A 27979-nucleotide genomic window follows, 5' to 3' on the forward strand; every position below is an offset into this window, starting at 1 on the left:
CAGAAAGACATGTGCCCTATAGGTACTGGCGTTGCCAGAAGTACCGGCAACGCCAGGGGGCGGTAACGGCATTGCTGCCAACGTCTTATGTGCCCCAAGGCACTGGTACAGATATCCACTCCCATAGACTAGTACTAACCCCACCGCCAGTAACGGCCATGCCGTGAGGGGCAACACTGCCCAAGGGCGGCGGAGATAACGGTCAAGAGTTTCCGCAGAAAACATCTTGGAAAAGGTGAAGGCAGTGTCGCCAGTGGCGGCACTACTGTAAGTAGCGACGTATCACCAGCACGGGTACTACAGAAGAGAATAAAGTGTCGAAAGTTGGCGACATAGCCATTAGGTACTGGCACTGCCAAAGGCATGTTTGCCAGATGTACCAGCGTTGCCGGAAGTACCGGCAGCGCTAGGGGGTAACAGCATTGCCCCCAGCGTCCTATGTGGCTTAAGGCGCTGGCACAGTAAACCACTCCCACAGACTGGTACTAGCCCCACCGCCAGTAACGGCAACACCGTCAGGGGCAAAGGTGCCTAGGGCGGCAGAGACAAATGGCAAGGGTTCCTGCAGAAAACACTGAGCCATAGCTGAAGGCAGCGCCGCCTTTGGTGGCACTGCCGCAAGCAGCGACGCATCGCCAGTACAGGTACTATAGGATAGTGTGCGAAAAGGTGGCGGCAAAGCCGTTGGGTACCGGCACTGCTGTCAGTCTGATAGCCTACCCTTCAGGGAGAAGCATGCCGACGGCCATAGAGGGTCAGATCCCAGAAGGAACCAACCCCACGATAAAAAAATGCAAATACACAGCAGCATGATGATAAAATTCATGCAATGTCTGTCCCGGAAAGGCTTGCCACACCGTCAGAAACGGCGGCTACAGTCCGATTGAGAAATCTCAGAGGCTAGGAGGTAACAGCAGTACATGGAAGCCGGCGCACCGACATGTTGAGATCACCCTTTGCAAAGGGGAGCTCCAATGCACTGTGCAGTCCTAGCACGGGAGAACAGGAGCGAATGCAGAATGGCGGACCAAAGGAACGCCAATGATGGCTAGGCTAAGCCTAAAAGGTCGATGCCGCAAGTCGATCGAGAAATCCAAGAGGCTAGGATGGAACGGCAGAACAAGTAAGTTGGCGCACCGACAAGGAGAGATCACCCTTCGCAAAGGGGAGCTCCAAAAAACTGGACAGTCCTAGCATGAGAGATCATGATTGAATGCAGCATGGCAGCCCAACGGATTCGCCGATGAGGGCTAGGCTAATCACCAACAAGGGCTAGGCTAAGCCTGATAGGTCAATGCCGCAGGTCGATCGAGAAATCCCAGAGGCTAGTAGGGAATGGCAGTACAGGTAAGTCGGCGCACCGACAAGAGGAGCTCACCCTTCGTAAAGGAGAGCACCAATGAACTGCACAGTCCTAGCATGGGAGATCACGAACAAATGCAGCATCGTGGAACAACGGATTCGCCAACGAGGGCTAGGCTAAGCCTAATAGGTCATAAAAAACGGGGGATTGAAGGCAGCAGACATAGGGGCTCAGCAAACTACTATAACCGTGGAAAAAACCCTTTAAGGGTGAAAAGACCACTGCTAACGAGACCAGAAAGAAAGATCTGATCACCATCGGCGAACCCGTCTCCAACAAAACTACCACTCTCTAAGCAAGGCTAGCTGGGACTGACACATGTAAAACTGAAACTTAAACTACATAAAAGAAAAGTAAAAGTAAACACAAAACAGAGCCCAAGGCATCGTAATGCCAAAATAAAACTAGCTAACGTGATACTAGGGAAATAATACTAAGAGAACACAAAATAAAAAGGGCGGTCGGGTACGCGACATGGGGCCTAGTGGCTAGCTGGACTTGGAGTGCCCGGCTCCCTCATCCCCTTGAGGGGGACTACAGTAAAGCAGTTACAGCTAAATCAAATTGTAAAAGAGGAGGGTACTCAACTTTGGTGACAAAAGGGAAGCCATCATGCGAGGAAATACTCCAAAAAGCTGAGAAAAGGCGCTCTTGCCAAAAACACGAATGCGTAGGTAAGATGCGAAAATTGGAATGGGTTTATCAGAGACGAACAGTACTATGAAGGGAGAGGATATGTAACAGCCCCTCACCTATCCTCCTCCTTAGATTCCTAGACTGAGTTAAGTCTGTTTGGGGTGCAGATATCTATGGTTATCTACGGATACGCCTGATTATACACGATATCTTGGGATAGTCGTTCAGGGGGTTAGAACCCCATGATAACTGACAGTAATTCTCTTGTAATATCACTCGCAGAAATATTATACAGTAGGAAGCTGCCAGAAGGAATTTCCATCAGGACGACATGGCTAGCCCAAAAAGACCAGTCATGGATTTCACCCCTCTGAACAAATTTGTCTAAGAGAGACTGTTGAGAATGGAGACAGCAGACACGGTCATCCAAGCTGTACGTCCAAGGGACTTCACGTACACACTGGATCTGAAGGATGCCTACTTCCAGATCCCAATACATCAGTCTTTAAGAAAATATCTTAAGATTCATTCACAAAGACATACCAGTTTAAAGTTCTATGCTTTGGTCTCGTGACAGCCCCTCAGGTTTTTACCCGAGTATTCGCCTTAGTGTCATCTTGGGCTCGCAGGATCGGCATCCATCTTCTCAGATATCTGGACGACTGGCTGGTCCTAGCAGACTCGGAGACGACCCTGCTTCGCCACTGAGACATGCTTTTCAAGTTTTGTCAGGATCTGGGGGTTCTGATAAATCACAAGAAGTCATCACTGCAACCCTCGCAGAGACTAGTATACCTCGGAACGATCTTAGACACGGTCCTAGAGAAAGTCTTTCCATCAGACGAAAGAGTATATAGGCTGAAGGAAGTGACTGCACCCTTCCTCAGGAAAAAAATTCTTCCAGCCTCTCGTTGGTTGAGTCTGTTAGGCCACCTAACCTCTCTCATCCGTCTTGTTCCTAACGGCCACCTTAGGATAAAATCCCTGTAGTGGCAGCTGAAGTCCATGTGGAACCAACTCTCCGACCCACCGGACACCTGAGTTCCCATAACTCAGGATCAGGTGACGGATTTGAGTTGGTGGATGGTAGACGAAAACCTTCGGCAAGGCCAGAATCTTCTCGTTCCCCCTCCGGATTTGATGCTCTTCACAGATGCATCAAAAGAAGGGTGGGGTCTCACCTGCTGTACCATACGATCTCCGGCCTTTTGTCAGAATCAGAAAGGTACCAGCACATAAATCTTCTAGAGATGAGAGCAGCCTGCCTGGCTCTTCATCAGTTTCAACGGTTACTGGCAGGTCACTCTGTGGTGTTGATGAGCGACAACACTACACTAGTGTCTTACACAAACAAACAGGGCCGTACCTTTTCGCAGCCTCTATGCCGTCTTGCAGTAAAGACCCTCAGATGGTCAGAAGAACATTCGGTGGCTCTATCAGCTCACTTCATTCCCGGAAAGAGTAATGTGCTTGCGGACAATCTGAGCAGAGCGACTCAGATAGTAGGCTTCGAATGGTCATTAAATTGTCCGATAGCCAACAAAGTCCTTACTTCGTGGAGTTCCCCGACTGTAGACCTGTTCGCAACATCTTTGAACAGCAAGCTTCCGCTGTACTACTATTCTCCAGTCCCGGACCCTCAGGCTCTATGGCAAGATGCATTCCAACAACAGTGGGATGACATCGACATGCACGTCTTTCCCCTGTTATGTCTGATGAGAAGACTGCACAACAAAACAAGAGCATCCAAAGATGTAATGATGACACTTGTAGTTCTGCTATGGCATCACACAGAGTGGTCTCCAGACCTCCTGCAATTTCTAGTAGATTTACCAAGAGGACTCCCTCCACGAGCAGATCTAATCAAACAGCCACACGCAAACATCTTCCACAAGACCATACAGTCGCTTCAACTTCACATGAGGAGACTATCCAGCGTCTCCTCTCTCAGAATGGCTTTTCACGACAAGTTTCAGAACAAATGTCCCGACACTTGCGTAGGTCCTCAGCCTTGGTCTATTAGGAAAAATGGATAGTCTTCTGTGGTTGGTGTTGTGAAAGGAATATCCCTCTACTCAATGCCACTACGTATTCCAGTAATAGCGGAGTTTCTTGTATACCTTTGGGAGGAAAAGCTCCTTTCAGTATTGACGGTGAAAGGCTATCGCTCAGCCTTAAGCCTTGCCTTCAAGCTGAAAGGAGTCGACATTTCCTCCTCGTTAGAGCTTACTTTATTCATACGGAGTTATGAGATCACTTACCCCCGGTAAGAGATCAGGTCTACTCCTTGAAACGTGGTTTGCGTCTTGAGATCCTTGAAAGGATCTCCTTCTGAACTATTACGCCATACAATTGACCGAAATCTCGCTTTGAAGATAGCATTCCTGCTTGCTTTAGCCTCGGCAAAGAGTTGGTGAACTTCATGGCCTCTTGTATGACATCGCCCATTCGTGGGGATGGGGGGAAGTGACCCTAAGCTTCATCCCTAAGTTCATTGCCAAGACTCAAAATCCAGGAGTGCTGGACCATAGATTCGGGCCTTTTCAGATTGCGAGTCTTTGTTCTGTAACCAACGACCCAGATCAGTTGTTACTTTGCCCCCGTAAGGAGTTTGAGATACAGTACTATCTTAAACGCACTGCAGCAACACGGCTCAGACTAACATCTGTTTGTTAGCTTAGGGAGAGTAAAGAGGAGGATCACTAAGAAAACAGTTTCCTCCTGGATTCGCCAAGTGATGGAAAGAGCCTTTGCTCCGGATCCTCCTCAGGCTCGTCGACCTAGAGCCCATGACACCAGGGGAATCGGTACTTCCCTGGCGTTTAAACACAACTTCTCTGTGTTGTAGGTTCTCCAAGCGGGCGTGTGGAAAAGACAAACCACATTCACAGCCCATTACCTCAAAGACGTGACTCACAGGAGACTCGATACGTTTACAGTCGGTCGTGTGGTGGCTGCTCAGCAAGTGGTATAAGATACCTCAAGCTCCTTGATGGACAAGTAGCAGTTGGTTGAGGGGATTGGTTACCCGGGTTAAGACTGAGATGAATGAGAAGAATGTCTGGCTTTCCTTTCTTCATCTTCCCCTCCCTTGGGGTACAGCACCATGTGTCCCTCTGCAAGCTGGCTTTAATGTCTGCAGGTAATTATCACTTCCCTTGTGTAGCCTGGTATAAGTTATATAATTGTTATACTATCTACATCTCTATTGCTTTCTGCGAGGGAGCAATGGGATATGTCTTGTTGTTTTTCCTATATAAACTCACAGACGTTCATACAAATAACAACCTCTATTCTACTAAATTGTACAGGCCGCGAGTATATTCTCTTTGTATATTTCAGCAAGGTGTCAAAGTTTTCCCTAGACCACAGCCATATACTGTATTAGGTAAACCCAGGTCAATGACCATGCAAGATCTAGGACTTCCACCCACCTAAGAGTGAGTCATCCACATAAATAACGGAATGTTTGTTAATATGGGAACAAATGACAAATTTGGAGATAATTTATATTTTTCCCTAAGTAATATAAACCTGGAGTTATTCATATAAATTGGCCCGCCATCACCTGTCCCCCAGAAGTCCTGATTGCAATAAAAAGTGACATCTCTCACTGCTGTGAGAGTATATATAGAGGTGGCTGGGTACCCCCCAGCCACCCCAGCCTACCCGCTAATCAATTAGGCAGGGTTGCCACCTCGCAATTAAAGTCTAATGGCTACCTCCAGATGCTGCAGAAAGAATATCCACATAAATAACTCCAGGTTTGTTTTAGTTAGGGAGAAATACAAATTATCTCCGAATTTGTCATATTGAAGGTGGAATTATTGTAATGTGGTGTATTTGCATAAAGTGTCATATGCTCTTTGATTATGTTAAATGTCATTGTGGTCTCAAGAGTCTTATTATATACTATCTATTTCAAGGCCCATAACACCCTCCTTTTTTAATATAACTAATGAACTAGACCACTGATTAATATGAAACGAAGACCACTAGAGTTTGAGACACTGATTTAATTAAGGAAAATAGATTCAAGCATCTACTCTGCATTATTGTCTTACTTTTATAGAGAAATGTCATCTCAATTTTGTGGGCATGGTGAGAACAGAAATTAAGACCTGGCAACTAGGCGAAGAATGACATGTGTCGACCATGACGTCCCTGTGACGTTTACATATGCCACACCCCCCTTTCTGTATGGTTATCAAATAATATAGAAGTTGTAGTGAATTATATTGCTTGTGATGTTATCTAAAGATACTAAATAGTTATTACATTGGAGTAAACGTTTTTAGCCTCACTTGTGTATATTATTTAATTAATAGGTAATTCTTATGAAAAAGAACTCAAAATAAAAATCTCTGATGGCAATCAGAGAGGTGATCATGCTAGGGAAGGTATACGTCTGTTAGATACAGGCATTGACAAGAGCTCCTGCTTACACCTTGCTTACTGCCTACTATTGACATTTTATATGTCTAGAATGCTTCACTATTGTCCACAAGGTTGTTGTAATGCTTTGGTGTTGTGACTCTTAACATACTACAAGAGGGAACTAGACAACAATAAACTAAAGATTGGATTGAATAGGTTGGTATCATGTTGTCATGTTTAATGGCGTACCATCACGGACATGTATAGTTGAAATATTTAGATATAAAATGTCACGGGGATGTCATGGTCGACATACGTCATTCTGTGCCTAGTTGCCAGGTCTTAATTTCCATTCCCACCATGCCCACAAAATTGAGATGATATTTCTTGATATAAAGTAATACCATAATGCGGAGTACATGCTTGAATTCATTTTTCTTTATTAGGTCGATGTCTCAAACTCTGGTTGTTTCGGTTTCACATTAATCAGAAGCCTAGTTCATTAGTTATATTAAAAAAGGAGGGTGTTATTGGCCTTGAAATAGGTAGTTGATATACCTAAGAATCATTAGGCATCAATAATGAAATTTTTGTTATTTCAAACTCACTTACGAAGGAATCTTTAAATATATACAGTATTAATAATACCATTCTTGCATTATGCTGAATAAGTGATAAAATTCATATATGCAATTGTGTAAAAATATTTATGAATGTGCAGAGTCCTCTGACAGATATTGCATGTCTTTGTCTGAATGTGGAAAATTTCCATATCTTTTGAGTATATTGAAATGGTAAACTTGAACCCAATCGTATTTGTATTTGTTCCTACATGCATACAAACCTTTTGTCCCTTAAAATAGGGGATATGTCTTTAATGGGTCTGAAATACATACATACAGTACATATACCAAGGCACTTCCCCCAATTTAAGGGGGGTAGCCGACATCAAGAAATTAAACAAAACAAAAAGGGGACCTCTACTCTCTACGTTCCTCCCAGCCTGACAAGGGACTCAACTGAGTTCAGCTGGTACTGCTAGGGTGCCACAGCCCAACCTCCCCCATTATCCACCACAGATGAAGCTTCATAATGCTGAATCCCCTACTGCTTCTACCTCCGCGGTCATCTAAGGCACCGGAGGAAGCAGCAGGGCCTACCGGAACTGCGTCACAATTGCTCGCCATTCATTCCTATTTCTAGCATGCTCTCTTGCCTCTCTCACATCTATCCTCCTATCACCCAGAGCTTTCTTCACTCCACCCATCCACCCAAACCTTGGCCTTCCTCTTGTACTTCTCCCATCAACTCTTGCATTCATCACTTTCTTTAGCAGACAGCCATTTTCCATTCTCTCAACATGGCCAAACCACCTCAACACATTCATATCCACTCTAGCTGCTAACTCATTTCTTACACCCGTTCTCACCCTCACCACTTCGTTCCTAACCCTATCTACTCGAGATACACCAGCCATACTCCTTAGACACTTCATCTCAAACACATTCAATTTCTGTCTCTCCATCACTTTCATTCCCCACAACTCCGATCCATACATCACAGTTGGTACAATCACTTTCTCATATAGAACTCTCTTTACATTCATGCCCAACCCTCTATTTTTTACTACTCCCTTAACTGCCCCCAACACTTTGTAACCTTCATTCACTCTCTGACGTACATCTGCTTCCACTCCACCATTTGCTGCAACAACAGACCCCTAGTACTTAAACTGATCCACTTCCTCAAGTAACTCTCCATTCAACATGACATTCAACCTTGCACCATCTTCCCTTCTCGTACATCTCATAACCTTACTCTTACCCACATTAACTCTCAACTTCCTTCTTTCACACACCCTTCCAAATTCTGTCACTAGTCGGTCAAGCTTCTCTTCTGTGTCTGCAACCAGTACAGTATCATCCGCAAACAACAACTGATTTACCTCCCATTCATGGTCATTCTCGTCTACCAGTTTTAATCCTCGTCCAAGCACTCGAGCATTCACCTCTCTCACCACTCCATCAACATACAAGTTAAACAACCACGGCGACATCACACATCCCTGTCTCAGCCCCACTCTCACCGGAAACCAATCACTCACTTCATTTCCTATTCTAACACATGCTTTATTACCTTTGTAGAAACTTTTCACTGCTTGCAACAACCTTCCACCAACTCCATATAACCTCATCACATTCCACATTGCTTCCCTATCAACTCTATCATATGCTTTCTCAGATCCATAAACGCAACATACACCTCCTTACCTTTTGTTGAATATTTCTCGCATATCTGCCTAACTGTAAAAATCTGATTCATACAACCCCTACTTCTTCTAAAACCACCCTGTACTTCTAAGATTGCATTCTCTGTTTTATCCTTGATCCTATTAATCTTTACTCTACCATACACTTTTCCAACTACACTCAACAAACTAATACCTCTTGAATTACAACACTCCTGCACATCTCCCTTACCCTTATATAGTGGTACAATATATGCACAAACCCAATCTACTGGTACCATTGACAACACAAAACACATATTAAACAATCTCACCAACCATTCAAGTACAGTCACACCCCCTTCCTTCAACATCTCAGCTCTCACACCATCCATACCAGATGCTTTTCCTACTCTCGTTTCATCTAGTGCTCTCTTCACTTCCTCTCTTGTAATCTCTCTCTCATTCTCATCTCCCATCACCGGCACCTCAACACCTGCAACAGCAATTATATCTGCCTCCCTATTATCCTCAACATTCAGTAAACTTTCAAAATATTCCGCCCACCTTTTCCTTGCCTCCTCTCCTTTTAACAGCCTTCCATTTCCATCTTTCACTGTCTCTTCAATTCTTGAGCCAGCCTTCCTTACTCTCTTCACTTCTTTCCAAACCTTCTTCTTATTCTCTTCATATGACTGACACAATCCCTGACCCCACCTCAGGTCAGCTGCCCTCTTTGCCTCACGTACCTTGCGCTTTACTTCCACATTTTTCTCTCTATATTTTTCATACTTCTCCATACTATTACTCTGCAGCCATTCTTCAAAAGCCCTCTTTTTCTTTTCCACTTTTACCTTCACTCCTTCATTCCACCATTCACTGCCCTTCCTCATGCTGCCTCCAACAACCTTCTTGCCACAGACATCACTTGCAATCCCAACAAAATTTTCTTTTACTAACTTCCACTCCTCCTCTAAATTACCAGTTTCTCTTACTCTCACTTCGTCATATGCCATTTTCAGCCTTTCCTGATACTGTATTTACTTTTTACCCCCGGTTTTATTAGCTCTTCAACCCTCACTAGCTCCCTTTTACATCCACCTACTCTATTCCCCCACTCTTTTGCTACAACTAATTTTCCTTCCACCAAAAAATGATCAAACATACCGTTAGCTATACCCCTAAACACGTGCATGTCTTTCAATCTTCCAAACATTCTTTTAGTTATCAACACATAATCCATTAATGCCCTTTCTACTACTCTTCCATTTGCCACTCTTACCCATGTATACTTGTTTTTATATTTCTTTTTGAAAAAGCTAGCACTTATTACCATCTCTTGTTCAACACACATATCTACCAGTCTCTCACCACTCTCATTACCTGGTACGCCATACTTCCCAATGACACCTTCTACCTCTACAGCGCCCACTCTAGCATTTAAGTCACCCATGACAACTACATAATTCCTTCTACCCAGTCCTTCTACACACCTAGTTAATTCATTCCAGAACTCATTCCACTCTTCTTCGCTTTTCTCACTACCTGGCCCATACGCACTGACAAACGCCCAACATTCCCTACCCACATTAACCTAGATGATATTTCCTTCCATTCCACTACTTTACCTGACCTCCATTCACTCAGCAATAAAGCCACACCCTCTCTCGCTCTTCCCCTTTCAATCCCAGACATTTCACCAAACATCACTTCACCCTTTCCTTTCATCTTTGTCTCACACAAGGCCAATACATCCATCCTTCTCTTCCGAAACATACTTCCAATCTCACATCTTTTACTCTCTATCGTACTACATCCACGCATATTCAAACACCCCAAAACTATAGTGCGGGGAGCAGTCACTCTCCCCCCAGCTCCATCTCTTCGTTGACGTCTCGCAGGATTATATACAGGAGAGGGGGTTCCCAGTCCCCCTCGTCCCGTCCCTTTTAGTCGCCTCTTACGACACGCGGGGATAACTTTGGCGCTATTCTATTCTAATTGTTTTTATGCCCCTGCTGAAATAGCCATTGAATATTTCAACAAGGTAGATGGTTACTGACAGGTGATGGACAAGTAGGCTTTCCTGTTTTGAGTGTTGTTCTCACTTCTCTGATTGTAAAGACAATAAACTCTCAAGCGTAACTTGTCTCGCTAGTTTTTGTATTTGAGAGGTTGTTACTATTTTGGAATGACTTCACCCTATCTGTATACTTGATAGTGAAAATATTTCTTTTGGAAGACTCGCCTAGTGCCAATAGTGTTTCCTGGATGGTGATCCCTGTGTTGCAGTGTCAGTGAGCATTCTCAGTGCTCCCCTTGAGACAAAACCCCCAGTGTGTAGTGGATTGTGTTGTGGTGGAGGAAGCTCTTGTCTCTTCTTCCTTTAAGGAAGCTCGGTCATTATCGGTGACCCAGATCATAAAGGAAGAATGGTAGGCAGTCTTATCTCTCCCATGCCCTTCGTCAGATATATCTTACATGAGAAGATGACAACGAAGAACAAATCACATGGGAAGGCCTTTGCCCACAGACCCCTTTTCCCTGGGATCAAAGATGGCTGCTCAATAATTGTGTAGCACTCCCAGCTTCCTCATAGGACTTAATATGCATCCTGTCCAAAATAAAGCACTCGTTACAGTATAAGTCTTGAGAAGAGGTAGAAGAACTGGCTCTTCTACCTCTTTCTTGATCCTCTCTTGAGAGGATGTAGCAGCTTCAACCGTTACACGCTGGTGAATTACATGACAGAGCACCTTTTTTGCAAACTCTGTCTGCCAAGAAACAATGCCTCCATCATTCTGGTTTGAGGGAATATGGATAAGTATCTTGCCAAACATATCTAGATGTGCCTCGTTTGACACTACCAATGCCATTGCTCTGTTAGGGACATGGACTTTCTAGGTCCTAGTACTAGCTTCATTTCAGGTTAATATATTAGTGACTGAAACCCGAACAGTCTCTACATCCCTATGATTGGTTGTTACGAGGTTGTTGGGACTAGGGAGTCACCTTCCTTGCTTCAGCATGGTACTAGGAAGGATGATATACTGTATTCAGAAAGGCAAAGAATTTTCCAGTTTGTTTCTAAGAGACTTCCTTCAACCAATGAGCGAGTCTTTATTTCAAGGGATGAAAGTTTTGTGAATGAATACAGTACAGTACAGTCATTTGTTTTTTCCTAGCTATACAAATCCGAATCCTTTAAATTAAATTTCCGATTACAGTATAATAACGTCTGTCCTAAATTGAAGGACAAAAGTGGCTATTCTGCAATGGGTGGAAGGGGCTTCATTCTCACACCAACTGTTGGTAACCAACTACCTTGTTAACAATTCTATAGCATCCAAGCACCACTGAAAATACATCCCATATTTTAAAGGACTCGGGTTTCTATAGCTAGGAAAATTACATGTTACTTATGGCAGTTCTATTCTTATTTTAGGTAATTTGCTACAAAGTGAGGTACATGACATCTTGCAATACAATTTGATACCAAGCCTTAGTTGGACAAAGTCATTGGCTTCTCTTCCAAAGGATTCACTTACCTACCCTGTAAGTATTTTACATTTTTCTTTTATTTTATGGGAAATTTAAAAAACAATAATTAGGTACTATGATAGATTTCATAGATTGAAGGATGAATATTTTTAAATGCACCATTTTTAAACATTTAAACTTACCCGCTGGTTATATATAATAGCTTTTATTCTTCTGTCAGCAGAAATTCAAAACTCGCCACAATCGCTCAGATATGCCAGGTATACACTAGCGCCACCACAGAGTTAGGTCGAACCATCCCTCCTAGTATCAGATTTTTTTCTGTTGCCATATTGGCTACATAGAAATAGAATTACTTGTGTTTAACCTGGATTTTAGCAGTATCTTGGTGATGTACTCTTGTTAAGGTTTTGAACAATCGCTTATAAGGTTTTTTAATATGTTATCGCTATGTTATAGCTTAAAAGGTAGGATTAAAAATTTTTCAACCTATTTTTGACTGACGAAAGCATAGGGAGATAGTTAAACATCTCACCTCATCGATGTTGTCACAGTCATTTGACGTAAGCTTGAGTATAACTTGCATTTTCTTTCTTTTTCTACAAAGAATGATAAGTTAATACTATCTTATAAAGTATTTTGTTATATAAAATAAAAGGATTATATTTTGAGAAAATTTTTGTCCTTTTGGTATGCTTTCTTTGGATAATCTTCGATCTGGTTTAAAGATTATCTAGCGTTCATTTTTATTTATGCTACGCAGTCCTCAGTCTATCGTTACAGTAATACTCTTTGTATCGATATTTATGAAAAGTACATTTTTCTTTAAAAACTAAGTTTTTAAATTATATTAGATAAAAGGAATATGTCATTTTCCAATTATATTGGTCCTTTTAGTATTTTTTCTTTAGTTAATCTGTTTACAAAGATTTAAGAGAATTAGCATTCAGTTAATTTTTATATGACGTAGTATTCATGACAATCGATATAGTCACACGATTCTTTGTATCGTTGTTTACTTGTTCGTTTTTGGAATACTAAATTTTTTCGTATATTTATCAATGTTCCAATTGTTAAATGTGACTATTCATCTTATATTGGATCCCCTTAATATTAAGGGTTGGTTTAAATATATAGATATATATTCTTTATTCCTATATCTATTCATGTAATATGTTAATATTTTATATTAAATATTTTGTTACATTTTATTTGGGATTCAGTGACTATTGCATTCCCTTTCAAGCCCTTGACAGAATATTAAGTTCTCCCTCTACGGGCATGTATACTTTTGGTTTTATACTGGAGTCAAAAATGAAAATTTTTAGTGCTAAATTAGTGCAGTGAATTTTATTCAATACAGTGGAGGGTGTTTCTCTTCGGACCTGTCGTTATCCTAGCCTTAGACCTCTTTCAAGCTCCCAGACCCATGGGAGAAGGTAAGTCGAGCGGCGAAGGGAAGCGAGAGGCGTAGCCTGGCGCTTATCGCCTTGTAAAACCCGAGCAGAAGTCCCCTCGAGCGTTTTTCTGTTGACTATCCCCAGAACGCTCACCCTCGCCGTAGGTAAGGCGAGGTAAAAGTGTTTTTTCTAACTTTAAACGATTGCGCGCATCAGGCGCGAAGCTGAACTAAATTAAAATCTTTCTTGACAGGTAATGAGCATTCAATGTTCTTACCTCTTTAAAAGAGCTGAAATTGATGGCGAGTGCCAAGCAGCTGAGCATGATGGCGCTCGCCAGTTGGCTGAGCATGGCGCCTCTCACCAAGCTGAAAACGACGCCTCGCGCCAAGCTGAACGTGACGCTTCGCGCTAAGCTGAGCATGTCGCCTCGCACCAAGCTGAACGTAACGCCTCGGGCCAAGCTGAGCGTGACAACAACAAAGTGTTGGTCATCTAGCTTTCAATCGACGCGATCGGCATAGCTCCGAGCGTCTGGATCGCGAACGTTGTTTAATTGCAAGCGAGGAGAGGAAATAAATTATTGTTCTGAAAGTCACGTGGCGCTGAGCGTCAAGAGCTTGCATGACATCAAGTAAAACTTGATGTCTACATGACCATGAGCGTCTGGCGTTGAAACTTTGTTACGCCAGGTGCCATATTAAGAAATAAATATTAACTAGAAAGATATTATGTTCTCAGACCAGGGGCTGCTTGAACTTATTCTTGGTTGGGAGAGCTAGAATTAAACCTCTAAAGCATTGAGGTCAGAATTCAGAACCTTAAGAAGTTGACTCTTAGGAAACAAGACATCTCTACCTAGGTTAGAGACTAGTAGGAGGAAGGGAGTGACTTTCAGAAACTCATGAGAGTTTTCTGAAGAGTTTCCATTTTATTTTGTACCTTCTGCTCCTCGTTCCGCCTTCAGAGTTTTTCGCTAAGGAAGACGGCAAAGGGGAGTCTGTTTATTATTACTAGCCAAGCTACAACCCTAGTTGAAAAAGCAAGATGCTATAAGCCTAAGGGCTCCAATAGGGAAAGATGGCTCAATAAGGAGAGGAAATAAGAAAATAAATAAATGATGAGAATAAATTAACAATAAATCATTCTGAGAAAAGTTACAAATTCAAAAAGACAGTGCTGATAGGGCGGTGCTTTAGCACGTCCTCAAGGCAGCATAAAGAACCTAACTGCAGATGTTGGTGCAGCAGCACGTTCAGCTTCAACAGCAGGAAGTGCATTAGGGCTTTTGTAAGAGAAGGCAGTGCTCCCCCTTTTTTGTTGTATACGACCTGTCAGGATGTCAGAAGTTAGCAAAGCTTTAGTTCAGACTGATAAGGATATTGTGCCTGAGTCTGGTGTTACGGTACAGGCACCGCTGCTTCCGCCAGACTGTTTTTCCGTCTGCTGAAATGCGGAGCGTGATGTAAGCTATGAGGAAGGCGAGTTCACGATCAAAGTTTTATACACCGGTGTCACCTAATGTTGATCCTAGTTGGACTATGCTGCTGGCATGAAGCAACGGCTCTCATCTGTTATGCAGTCTTATCAGCCTGCTGTTAGCAAAGCGATGGTTCGTCATGATTCTTTTCAGGACGTGTTGTCGCACAGGCGGCCTACCAGCAAGCTAATTTTGAACAGCGTGATAAGGCTTCTATATCCCATTGAGTGTCTTCTCTTGATACCAGACATCAAACGGCCAAGCGTGTCATAGAGCGTTTACCTTCCAAGCGCGGCAACGATTGCTAGGCAGCTAAGCGCGACATTGAACGTTAAGCTGAACGTGACATCAGGCGTCAGGCTGAACTTAACGTTGAGCAACAAGCTTGTGACGTCGAACGTCAAACAAACCATGACGTCCAACGTCAGTCACATACGGTTCAAGCTACGTCCAGAGGACAAAACCTCTCTCTATGGTGACTCATAAGACTTTGCTTGCAGCAGTAAAAAAGGTCCACTGGATGATCACTTTAGTTCTCCAGGATGCTTATTTCTACTTCCTCATCCATCCGAACTTCAAGCTACCGGAAGGTTCGTGTATGGGAGGAAGTTGTCCAGTTTTGAGTTCTTTGTTTCGGGCTATGCAACACCCCTCAAATAGAGGGTGCATCTGTTAGGACATATTGTTGTGTCCTATCCTTAGACCTCTGGAAAGAAGTATTCCTGTTTTGGGCCTTAGGCTTCGGCCTCACCACCGCCCTCTAGTCTTCACAAAGATCATAATGAATGTGGCAAGCATGCTCCACTCAAGAGGCATCAGAGCCTCCTTGTACCTGGATGATTGGCTACTAAGAGCCCCCTCACTCAATCGCTGTCTGAAGGATTTGCGTCTGACAATGAGTCTGTCAGAGGAGCTAGGACTTCTGGTGAATTCGGAGAAGTCTCAATTGATCCCTTCCCAGAAGATCCTTTATTTAGGGATGGAGATTCACAGTCTGACTTTTCAGCTTTTTCCATCACCTGCAAGAACAGCTAGCTCTCCTAAGGCTTTGTGCCTTTCTAAAGAAGGAGTTTTGTTCAGTGAGGGAATGGATGAGTCTCCTGGGAACCCTCTCTTCACCAGAACAATTTGTATGTCTGGGGAAACTAAATTTACGACCCCTTCAGTTCCATCTCAATTGCCATTGGAGCAAAGATGACAACCTCGACAAGGAGAGCATTCCTCTTACGGAACTAAAAAAAGAGTGCCTTCGTTGGTGGAACAACATACAGGCTCCAGGAAAGTCTCTCTTTGGAACAAAAAGGCCCAGACCTTGTGTTGTTTTCCGACGCCTCGGACTCTGGGTGGGGAGCAGCGCTAGGAAAATCAGAGATTTCGGGTCTGTGGACAAGACAACAGCCAAGTCTCCACATCAATCAAAAGGAGCTGTTAGCAGTCCTGTTGGCTCTCAAGGAGTTCGAGAAGCTAATGATGAACAAAGTAATACAAATCAATGCAGACAATACCACAGCTTTGGCCTACATAGTGAATCGAGGGGGAACGCATTTGAGGCCTCTTTACGAGATAGCAAAAACTCTTCTCGTTTGGGCACATCAAAGAAAGATATCCCTATTGACAAGATTCATTCAAAGGGAAAAGAATGTGAGGGCAGACAGCCTTAGGAGGAAGAGTCAAGTTCTCCCCACAGAGGGGACACTGCATCTGGTTGTATGCAAGAAACTTTGGCGGATTTGGGACCGCCCTCTCATAGATCTATTCGCAACTTCAAAAACCAGAGACTAGAGAATTATTGCTTCCCAGTTCCGGATCTTGAAGCGTCACACATGGACGCGTTCCTGATGGACTAGTCACACCTAGATGTGTACGCTTTCCCTCCATTCAAAGTGCTGTACAAATTACTACAAAAGTTTGTGTCTCACGAGGGAACCAGATTGACGTTAATAGCCCCCTTCTGGCCGTCAAGGAGTTGGTTCACAGAGGTACTGGAATGGATGGTGGATGTTCCAAGAAGCTTGCCATTGAGAATAGATCTTCTCAGACAACCCCCTTGGCAAGAAACCATCTAAACCTCCAAGCTCTCGTCTGTCTGCCTTCAGACTATCGAAAAACTCGCAAGATCTAGAGGATTTTCGAAGGCAGCAGCCAAGGCTATTGCTAGAGCAAGAAGTTCTACTTTCAGGGTGTACCAATCCAAGTGGAAAGTTTTTAGAGCATGGTGTTAAACTAACTCAGTTTCTTCATCCAATACCTCTATAGCTCAAATTGTCGATTTCTTTTTAGAGCCTTAGAAGGTACTATTTCTCCTCCTCAACCATCAAAGGGTATAGGAGCATGCTTCCAATGGTCTTCAGGCATAGACATTTAGACCTCTCAAATAACATGGGCCTTCAGGATCTCCTTAGTTCCTTTGAAACCTCTAAGAAACGTCAACAGGATTCACCATCCTGGATTTAGATGTGGTTTTAAAATTTCTTATGAGTGACAGATCCAAACCTTTGAACTCTGCTTCTTTTAAAGATCTGACTTTAAAGACTTTATTTCTAATAAGCTTAGCAATAGCTAAAAGGGTCAGTGAAGTTCATTCTTTTAGTAAAAAAGAAAAAAAAAAAAAAAAAAAAAACATTGGCTTTAGAAACTGCAAAGCTATCTGCTCCCTGCAGCTTGATTTTCTAGCCAAAAATGAACATCCTTCTCACCCATGACCAAAATCTTTTGTAATTGCTAACACCTCTGATTTGGTGGGTGAGGAGCTGGAAAAGGTTCTTTATCCTGTTAGAGCACTAAGGTTCTATTTAGACAGGACTAAATGTTTAAGAGGCAGTTCAGAAGCTCTTTGGTGTACAGTCAAAAAGTCTGCTTTACCTATGTCTAAAAACACCTTATCATATTTCTTAGACTTTCAATTAAAGAAGCTCACACACACTGTGGTGAGGCAGATCTTAAGCACCTGAAAGTTAAGACTCATGAAGTTAGAGCTGTGGCAACTGTTATGGCTTTTAAACAAAATCATTCTCTGCAAAGTATGATGAATACAACGTTTTGGAGAAGTAATCAGTATTTTTATCACTTTATTTAAAACGTGCCCAGACTCTTTATGAGGACTGCTACACTTTGGGTCCATTCGTAGCAATGAATGCAGTAGTAGGTGAAGGATCTACCACTACACTCCCTTAATCCCTAGTACCCTTTTCCCCTCTTGGAACTTGTATATATTTTTATGATTGGAGGAAATTGTGAGACAATCTTCTGCAATCTTTGACTTAGTCAGGTAAGTCATTTGTTCCTCGAGAGCGCCCGGAACAAGGGTATTAGTTGAGGTCCTGTCAGCATACAGGTTATTCACTGTTTGACAGCTCCTAGAGTTCTTCAGGTAGATCGCTGGTTCTCAAAGGACAGCAGACTTATTAATGCAGAGAACCATTGAAGTCAGCTTCCTTAATAGGTACGAACCCTTAAGCTAGTTTTGTTTTAAACTCTTAAGTGAAATTCCATTAATGTTGCTGTCTCGGACCCACCACCAAGGGTGTCAATCAGCTATTATATATAGCCAGCGGGTAAGTTTAAATTTTTTAAAATGATATTTTTATAATAAAATAAACTTTTCAACATACTTACCAGCTGGTTATATAACTTAAAATCTCCCCCTACCTCCCCTCTAGAGACCTATGGGCATAAAAAATCTGATACTAGGAGGGATGGTTCGACCTAACTCCTTGGTGGCGCTAGTGTATACCTGGCATATCTGTGCGATTATGGCGAGTTTTGAATTTCTGCTGACAGAAGAATAAAAGATATTATATATAACCAGCGGGTAAGTATGTTCAAAAATTTATTTTATTATGAAAATATCTTTTTTATCAATGCCAATAGCTATTGTCAATATAATATACCTGTTTCCAGATTGTTACTTTCTTTGACATTATTTGAAATAGTTTTATTTGTTATGAATTGTCATGAGCATCAACAACATAAAAACCATACTGTAATCTTGCTTTGAGAAAAACTTGTAGATATTACAGTAAAACACACTGGCATTGTGAAATGAGCTCTCAAAAAATTTCAAGTGCTGATGTCTACCCTAAAATTTTTCAATTTTCTTTCCTTACAAAAATACCTCCTCCTCAATTCAAGTATTGAATTAATCTGGAGTTTGGTGGCAACTATCCAGGGATGGGTACGCCAGAGTTTCTTTGTTGTGCCAGTTCTCTCAGTGCATTTACGAGTGTCAATTAATTTTCCTTCCTGTGATCCCATTATTATTTATAGTTTTAATAGGCGATGTCTTCTGGATTGGCTATGAATGGCAGAGAGAGAGAGAGAGAGAGAGAGAGAGAGAGAGAGAGAGAGAGAGAGAGAGAGAGAGAGAGAGAGAGATGTAATTTACTTTATGAAAGTGAGCAAGCCACAGGTTTGGATTTTGTTATATTGTTTTGAGGAATATGGTTTGCTAACAGTTCTTCTTCTTAAAAGTTTCATGTTCAGCTGATAGCCAACTGCTTTAACAGCTGAAAATGTAAAAGTAAATTGAAGTTTAGTTCAGAGGAAATTCCAGAGAAGACTCAAGATGGTTATTTACATCAGAGGATGTTGAAAGCCATTTAAGCTATTTTAGAGCTTTCTACGGTTAATAGTAGTGCGCTTACTACTTTTTACCTTGTTTTTTTAATCTAAGAAGCCTTATCAGTCTTTGAACCAGGTAGAATTTTTAGCCTAACCAGTCAATAAGGGTTCTGATGGTACAAAGCACATTATAGAATCACAATCTGGGAACTTGAGTGATTATATGCTTAGTTTGGTTTGTAATTGGTTACTGTCTTGGGTATTTAATGGAAGTTTATTAATTTAGGCTGTTTGTCTGTTAAGATTGTCTGTTAATTCCCTATGTCATTCCTTTACTATCCCACCTCCATCAGAGTATAGAAATCAGCAATGTGAACAAAGGGAGGTTTCATAGAAAAAATGGAATTATAATAGATTTTATTTCTATTCTCACTTCATGTGCATAAGATGCCTCCTCCCCCACCCTAAATACTGATGTCAAGAGACTAGTGATCTGGTTTCAACTCTGGGACTGATAAAACATAGGAACTTTGGCATACTTATACCTGGATAGTTGCCATCAACCTCCATATTAACTTATTTTACAAGGAAAGAAAACTGAACATTTTTTAATTTAAGGGTAGACAGCATTTAGATGGCTTCGAGAGGAAGTGATATGAAAACAGGTGAAGGCAGAAATATTGAATTCTATTATAAAATTGTTTTTTGGCATAAAGTAGTTCTTTTCAAGGACAAAAAGCAATTAATGTGGAATGCTTGTTACTTCTCTGTGCTTTAGGTATTATACAACCATAAGTTGTTCCTGCATATAGAACTTTCATTTGTTTTCAGGGGCTACTGTAAAGCAAATCTGTTATTGCCATTGTCTGTAATGTCTCCTAACATGAACCACATATTCTATTATCATTTCAGGAGTGTACTTTCTCTAACATGAACTACATATATTTTATCATCATTTCAGGATGGGTCAAGACTAAAAGTAGCTATCAATATTGACACGGGGATGTCCAGGTATGGAGTACAGCCAGAAGATCTTCCTAACCTGATCAAAGCCTTGGATGAAATGAATGTGAAAGTTTGTTCCATGTACACTCACTTCCAGTCAGCCATCGTTGAAAAAGCAAAGAACCAAAAGCAAATGGACATCTTCCTAAATGCCACTGAACAATTCAAGTAATTGAATGTAGTTGTGTAACTTTCTGAAGTCATAGAGAAATTCACCAACAGATAAAATTTTAATTTTTTTCTCTTTACACTTAAAACCTAGTCCAGCTACAGTTTAGACTTGAAACTGGTATAGAGCTGTTGGCAATTTTTTGCCTTGTCTAATATTCCCATATATCAGTGACTTAAGATTAAATATTGACTAGATGTGTAATGTAGCACTATCAATAATCAGAGGGAAGTTTTAACCCTGTTACTAGCTTTTAGTTTTTGTAATGACAGTAAGGTTATACAGTATTACAAAGCAAGTTATAATTTTACAGCATTTCAAGTAAATAAGTATTTTTATTGCAGTAGCTTTTATCAAAAATACTTGAACTTGGAAAAGTATGTTAACATGCAAAATAATTTGTAGCCTTCAAGCAAATTTAGGCCTTGCTAGCAGAACTTTTAAAACTATATATTTTCAAGAAGATATAAATGTATTCTTCAAATATGAAAATACAAAATCTTTTTATATAAGACACTACTATCCATGAATTGTAATAGGTATCCCATTTTGCTAAAATACATTGGTTTCAAAATAAGATAATCATGGGAAATTTTGCATTCAAATACTTATGTTTAAAATGGTCACATCCAGGAGTGATCCCATTCTTGCAACAGAAACATCTATTATTACGTGATTGTTGGAGTTTCAAACCGGAAAGAAAATTTTGTCAGAAAGTAGTTGTACTGTATATACTGCTACCTTCACTTTTTTCCCTTTTAGAGTGTCATCGTTTTGTATAAGATATTAAACTGATCATGGATATAGAATTTGTGAATCATTTGTTTGTTTGCTGTTTTTTCATACACATTCTTCAATTTATTTTTATTTAACTTTTTACTGTACACATCTAATGTCACAGATTGATGTATAAAGAAAAAAAAAACATGCACATTCATAAATAATTTATTGTTATTCTTTGTTATAAAAAAAATAGTTTAATTCATTCTTGCATAGATAGTTCCACAACTAGTTATATATTTATGCAAGACTTTATAATGATCCTTATTCTTTCATCACAGGAGTAGAAACATCCCAAGGCATGTTGCAGCAACAACTGGATGTGTGCAGGGTATTGGCACCGATTTAGATTATATTCGACCGGGAGGTGCAATAACTGGACTTAGTTCAGGTTTGTTTCGTTTCCTTAATGTTTCTAGAAACATTTGAATTTAGTATTTTATCATAATTTTGTTTCACCTCTGGAGAACCTCAAAAGTATATCAAACTAGAAAGTTTTTTTTTTTTTTTAGCTATCTCAGAAAAAACAGTAAATAATTTATTATATAAGTATATGACAAAAGGTTTAAACAAATACACAGCAGATCACTGTTTTTCCCCTATTTTTTTTATTTTTATTTTATTATTGTGACATGAATAGTGGAGAAAATTAATAATTTGTTTCTGCATGAATACTAATTATCATCCTTGTATAAGAATGTCTCCACCATTGGTAGAGTTGATGGGTAGGCCCCGCCAGGTAGAGAAACCTTTGACTGCAATTTAGTACACATTTCCGGGTACTGTATAAGACAACCCTTAAATCCACCTCTGAAAATTGGGGGTTGTCTTATACAACCGATATGAAAATTACACCCTGAATTCCAAGTGATGTTTATTGGTAGGCTAGCTTAGGCCTCGGTATGATAACTGATAAGAAAGGTAACCAAGCCATATTAACCTTTCATATTATTGGTATAAGTTAATAATACAGTAGATAGCCTATTTCAAGAAATATTCCATAAAAACAATGAAATCAACTGTTTTCTATGCGAAGCTGACAAAATGTAAACATCGGGTTATGGTTGCATTCTCAGCAACCTAAATCTTTCTTTTTATGAATAGAACTTACCTGGCAGTTATATATATATAGCTATAGTCTCTGACGTCCGGCAGAATATTTCAAAACTCGCGGCAACCGCCGTGTGGTGGTTGAGCGGTTAGGTGGTTAACAACCCTTACAGGGTGGCACTTGGAATCATTCCTGTTTTCTGTTCCTCAGATCATCTCTGCCGGTTGGACTGACAACATCGTTGGTCCGCCATTGGAGTTTTTCGTTCGCTTTCTGTGTCGCTGTACCGGACTTATTTTTTGACTTGGGGTTTTGGCAATCGCTTTTGTATTTATTCTGTTACTACAGTGGAACCTCTACACACGAACGTATCTACATCCGAATTTTCCAACATCCGAAGTAAAATTCGAGCAAATTTTTGACTCTACACCCGAATTTTATTTCGACACACGAAGTAAACATTACGCCATTGAGCGTCGAGTGCTCAGTTCTCTATTCTTGTGTGTATCGTGTGGTTGTCCTCTGTTTGGTCTGTTATTAACAGTGCTTATTTTCTTCCTTTTCTCACATTTCCTTTTTGATTTTACCTATAATCATGGTGCCTAAGAAGCTAAGTTTCAGTACAGGAAGAAGGCAATTCTTTCATTAGAATTGAAGCAAGAAATTATAGAAAAACATGAGAGCAGTGTGCATGTGAGTGATACTGTATGGCTGAACAATATGGCCGGAATAGGCCTATGATCTCGAGGATCATCAAGCTGAAGGCAGCCATTAAAGCAAATAACCATCGAAGGGGATCACCATTATTACAAGACATCGTAGCAATACCCTGGAAGAGATAGAACGCCTTTTGTTGATAGGTATAAAGGACAAAGAGATTGTTGGCAATGATCATTTGTGAGAAGGGCCAGCGTGATGAACAGAAAGAAAGGAAAAAGTGAAGCAAAGAAAACCAAGATAGCATTAACAAGCTCTTTTAAATAAGACTTCTCTCTTTTTCTGTTTCTCTCTAAACATAGCATTAACATGTTCTTTAAATAAAATCTCTCTCTCTCTCTCTCTCTCTCTCTCTCTCTCTCTCTCTCTCTCTCTCTCTCTCTCTCTCTCTCTCTCTCTCTCTCTCTCGTTCTTCTTCGCTGTTATAGTGTTAGATACGTCTATTATTTTTTTTTCCGCGAGAGAGAGAGAGAGATTAAACATAAATGTGTTTAAAGTACATATGATTTTTAACAGCGTCAACGAGTTGAGAAACAATTAAATGTAACTAAGAAAGTAATAACAGCTAATCTGAATTCCTTTATTAACTAAAACAAATATTGATACAAACACGCTCGTGTGCGTATGCACAAACACACACACAGGTGCAAAAATTGCTGCGCAGTAGGAGAGACGGTCGGGGAGGCGGTGACTGCGATAACATACCGTAACTCGTCACTGAAAGTGATGAAAATAAAAAATCAAAAGAAAAAAATGTAAAAAAAATATGAAATATAAAAATTAAAAAAAAAAATAAATAAGCTAAGTTAGATTAAAATTTCCGTAGTGTAAGTTACGGTATGTTATTGCATTCACCATCTCTACCTCCTCGCCGATCATGTCTCCTCGTGCGTGTGTGTGTGTTTGCGCATACGCACACGAGTGTGTTTGTATCAATATTTGTTTTAGTTAATAAAGGAATTCAGATTCGCTGATAGTGTTTTTTTAGTTACATTTAACTGTCTTTCAACTCGTTAACGCTGTTAAAAATCATATGTACACAACACATTTTTGTTTAATCTCTCTCTCTCTCTCTCTCTCTCTCTCTCTCTCTCTCTCTCTCTCTCTCTCTCTCTCTCTCTCTCTCTCTCTCTCTCTCTCTCTCTCAGAAAAAATTAATAGACGTCTCTAACACTAACAGTGAAGAAGAACGAGAGAGAGAGAGAGAGAGAGTATTTATTTAAAGAACATGTTAACACCATGTCTACCTTCTCGCCGATCGTCCGTCTCCTGGCGTAGCAAATCCTACACCTGCGTTGGCCTGTCTCTAAGGTAAAGTGGCAATAAAACAAATTTTTTATTTATTATTTCTTTAGAATTATCTTTTTTTACATGCTTCTTTCATATTATGCAGTTATGTTATTGTCATGTGTAATTATGTGTAGCCATTTATTAAGGATTTATTATGGGTTTTTAGGCTGAGGAACGAATTAAATGAATTACCATGTATTCTTATGGGAAAATTCGTTTCTACATCCGAACGTTTTCTACATCCGAAGTTGGTTGTGGAACGAATTAAATTCGTATGTAGAGGTACCACTGTACTTGTTTGTTTAATATGACTGATAAACTTCATTTTCGTGTTTGTGTAAATAAGGAATGCTAGGTGAGGTTACCGAAAGTTTCGGTAGACCCTCACATTGTTTGTTTGGGTTGCAGGGGTTTTGATTGTGCTCTTGATAAAAGGTGCAAGGAATGTGAGATTTTAAGCGAGAAAGAATGGTTAGATATGAAGCGCTATGTGCGCAAGTTAGAGTTAGATAAAGCCAGGAGGGCTTCGAGATCTAAATCTAAATCTGCCAGTGAAGTTAGTTTAGATATTTCTATTGATCCATTAATTAATTCCTCTGTAGAAGTTGAACTTTCTCCTGAGGTAGTAGCTCCTGCCCCTTCTACAGGAACAGTATCGATGGATGACCCTCAGTATGCCATGATGGCGGCTGAGTTGAAGGCTATTAAAGACCAACTTTCAGCCTTGAAAGGTAAGAGTGAGAGTGTGATTAGTGCTAGTGAAAGTGCAGTGGAGGTGGCGACCGATCGAACTTGTCACTACCCTAGGTCTAGACCTCTACCAAGCTCCCAGGACCAAGGGAGAAGGTACGTCGACGGCCGCAAGGGAGTGAGAGGTACGTATCCTCGGTCAGCCGTCGCCTCAGACAGTCCTGTTGCATCTTCCCAGGCTGCTCTTGACCGCCACGGAAAAGGCGTGTTGGAAGTGATGGGGTTCTCCCCGAGCACCTCTCCCAGACACAAATGGTAGTATGAGGCTTCGAGACCGACCAAGAGGAGGAGGAACCCTACTGACCAGACCTGTTCTCGCTCTTCCTTATCAAGTAGCCCCCGAATCTTTTCCTTCTGAGGATGACTTGGACGCCGTTCCAGTGAAAAGGCCAAAGCCTAGAGACGGAAGTGAAGTGAGACAGTCGAGAGACCCTTCTCCTACAACAAGCGCTACTCGGCAGCCATCGCCTTCAGAACCCCATTATCCAGCAGCAGTCGCAAAGTCTTTTATGACTGTTATGCAGAAGCAGCTGTTTTCTCTGGCACAAGCTTTTAGCTGCCCTTCCCCCCAGTCTGACAGACGTAAGGACGCCTCTTTACCTATTAAGAAATTGGCCTCAAAGAGGGAACGGAGTTCCCCTCCCAGGAAAACGCAGCGAGAGTCGTCTAAGGCGCGGTACCGCGCTTCTTCTTCATCAACACGCCTCCAAAACCCTTGCGATTCTCGGCATCAGGACGCTTCAGTCTCTCGCTCGCTACACCAGGACGATTCCAGCCTGCCTCTCCAGGACGCTTCTGCTTTGCGACGCCAGGACGAACCCTGCTCTCGGCGCAAGGATGCTTCCAGCTCTCGGCGCCAGGACGCATCCGCCTACCGCCTCGAGGACACTTCTAGCGCTTGGCGCCAGGACGCTTCCAGTGCGCGGCACCAGGAAGCACGCGTTTCTCGGTGTCAGGACGCATCGTACGATTTGCTTCTCGGATGCAGGCGAACCTTCAGCCCAAAGAGACATTGAAGTGGAAGTAGGACAAGATCTTGAGGATGTTTCAGAGGATGAAGATAAACCTGCTAATGCAGCTGGGGATTATAAGGTTCTCTCTCGCTCCCTCCTTGAGCTTTATTGGGAGGAGTTTCAACCTGCTGCCCCTCGTTCTCCTCAATCGTAGTTTAGCAGGAAGAAGGCCAAAAAGCAGTCGGTTTTCATCAAGATGAAGCTGTCCATCTCGGCTAGAAAGGCTCTTGCTAGAGTTGATGACTGGCTGAAGGAACGGAGGCAAGCGATAAATACCACCTTCTCTTTTCCACCTGCTCGACTTGCATCTAAGGCGGGCATGTGGTATGAGACTGGAGAACCTCTGGGCCTGGGAGTGCCTGCCTCCTCCCAGGGGGACTTCTCTGGTATTGTTGACTCTGCTAGGAGGCATGCCCTTAACTCGGTGAAGGTAATGTGGTCCACGTCTGAGCTTGATCACCTCGTCCAGGGGATTTTCCGAGCCTTCGAAGTCTTCAGTTTTTTTGGACTGGTCTCTAGGTACGCTGGCCAGGAAAACCGAACGATTGGAGGAAACAGAAGGCCTTACTAGTATTATGGCAGGCATGGACAAGGCTCTTAGGGACGGGTCAAATGAGTTGGCTTCCCTATTTTCGGCTGGAGTTTTGAAGAAGAGGGCCCTGTTATGTTCTTTCGCTTCCAGAGCAGTGACGGTCACGCATAAGGCTGAGCTCCTTTACGCCCCTCTCTCGGAGCATCTTTTTCCTGAATCCCTTGTCAGGGACATTACCCTTTCGCTTGCGCAAAAGGCCACACAAGACCTCCTGTCACGCTCTGCAAGAAAGCCTTTACCAGCGATTCCTTTGTCTCTGGAAAGAGAGGAGAGGAAATTTCAGTAACCCTTTCGAGGTAGAGCTATTCGAGAACAGACTTCAGGGGAAGAAGGCAGGAGACGGGCGGTAGAACGAATACGAGGTTCGTTCAGATCCCTCTCCAAGAAGTGAAGTTCAAGTCCTCCAGATAGCGGTAGAAGCAAGACTGTCACTTTTTTGGCAGGCTTGGAAGAAAAGAGGGGCGGACGCCTGGTCCCTCTCGGTCATCAAGGAGGGATACAAGATCCCCCTCTTGAAGAAGCCTCTGCTTTCAAATACTCCTCTAGCCTTAGTGGCTCAGTACTCGGATGCCGTGAAACAAAGGGCCCTACTAGACCTGGTGGACCAGATGCTGGAGAAGGGAGCAATAGAACCAGTTCTGGAACTATCCTCCCCAGGCTTCTACAATCGCCTGTTTCTGGTACCCGAGTCGGGTGGATGGAGACCCGTTCTGGATGTCAGCTCTCTGAACGTCTTTGTGGAAAAGACAAAATTTACCATGGAGACGACTCAGTCGGTTCTGGCAGCAGTACGTCCAGGGGACTGGATGGTGCCTCTGGATTTACAGGACGCTTATTTTCACATCCCATCCATCCAACTTCAAGGAAGTACCTGAGATTCATGATCCAGGGCAAGTGTTTCCAGTTCAAGGCCCTTTGCTTTGGCCTCAGCACTGCTCCTCAGGTCTTCGCCAGAGTAATGGCGAATGTGGCAGGATGGCTTCATCAAGAGGGGATAAGAATATCTCTATATCTGGACGTCTAGTTGATAAGATCCCGGTCGAAAGAAAAATGTCTGGAGGACCTACA

General features: G+C 41.9%; 1 protein-coding gene across 4 annotated transcripts in view; it reads left to right on the forward strand.

Annotated features, from left to right (window-relative positions):
* LOC137627613 (alanine racemase-like) overlaps positions 1 to 27979 on the forward strand; it is an 82845-nt gene that overhangs the window by 31513 nt on the left and 23353 nt on the right. For all 4 annotated transcript variants that reach the window (XM_068358698.1, XM_068358699.1, XM_068358697.1 and 1 more), the window contains 3 exons: positions 12049 to 12158; positions 20506 to 20717; positions 21780 to 21889. In XM_068358698.1, the coding sequence (XP_068214799.1) occupies positions 12049 to 12158; positions 20506 to 20717; positions 21780 to 21889 (432 nt within the window). The remainder of the gene's footprint in view (positions 1 to 12048; positions 12159 to 20505; positions 20718 to 21779; positions 21890 to 27979) is intronic.

Source organism: Palaemon carinicauda, chromosome 35 (assembly GCF_036898095.1).
Source record: "Palaemon carinicauda isolate YSFRI2023 chromosome 35, ASM3689809v2, whole genome shotgun sequence".
In the NCBI taxonomy this organism is placed as follows: domain Eukaryota; kingdom Metazoa; phylum Arthropoda; class Malacostraca; order Decapoda; family Palaemonidae; genus Palaemon; species Palaemon carinicauda.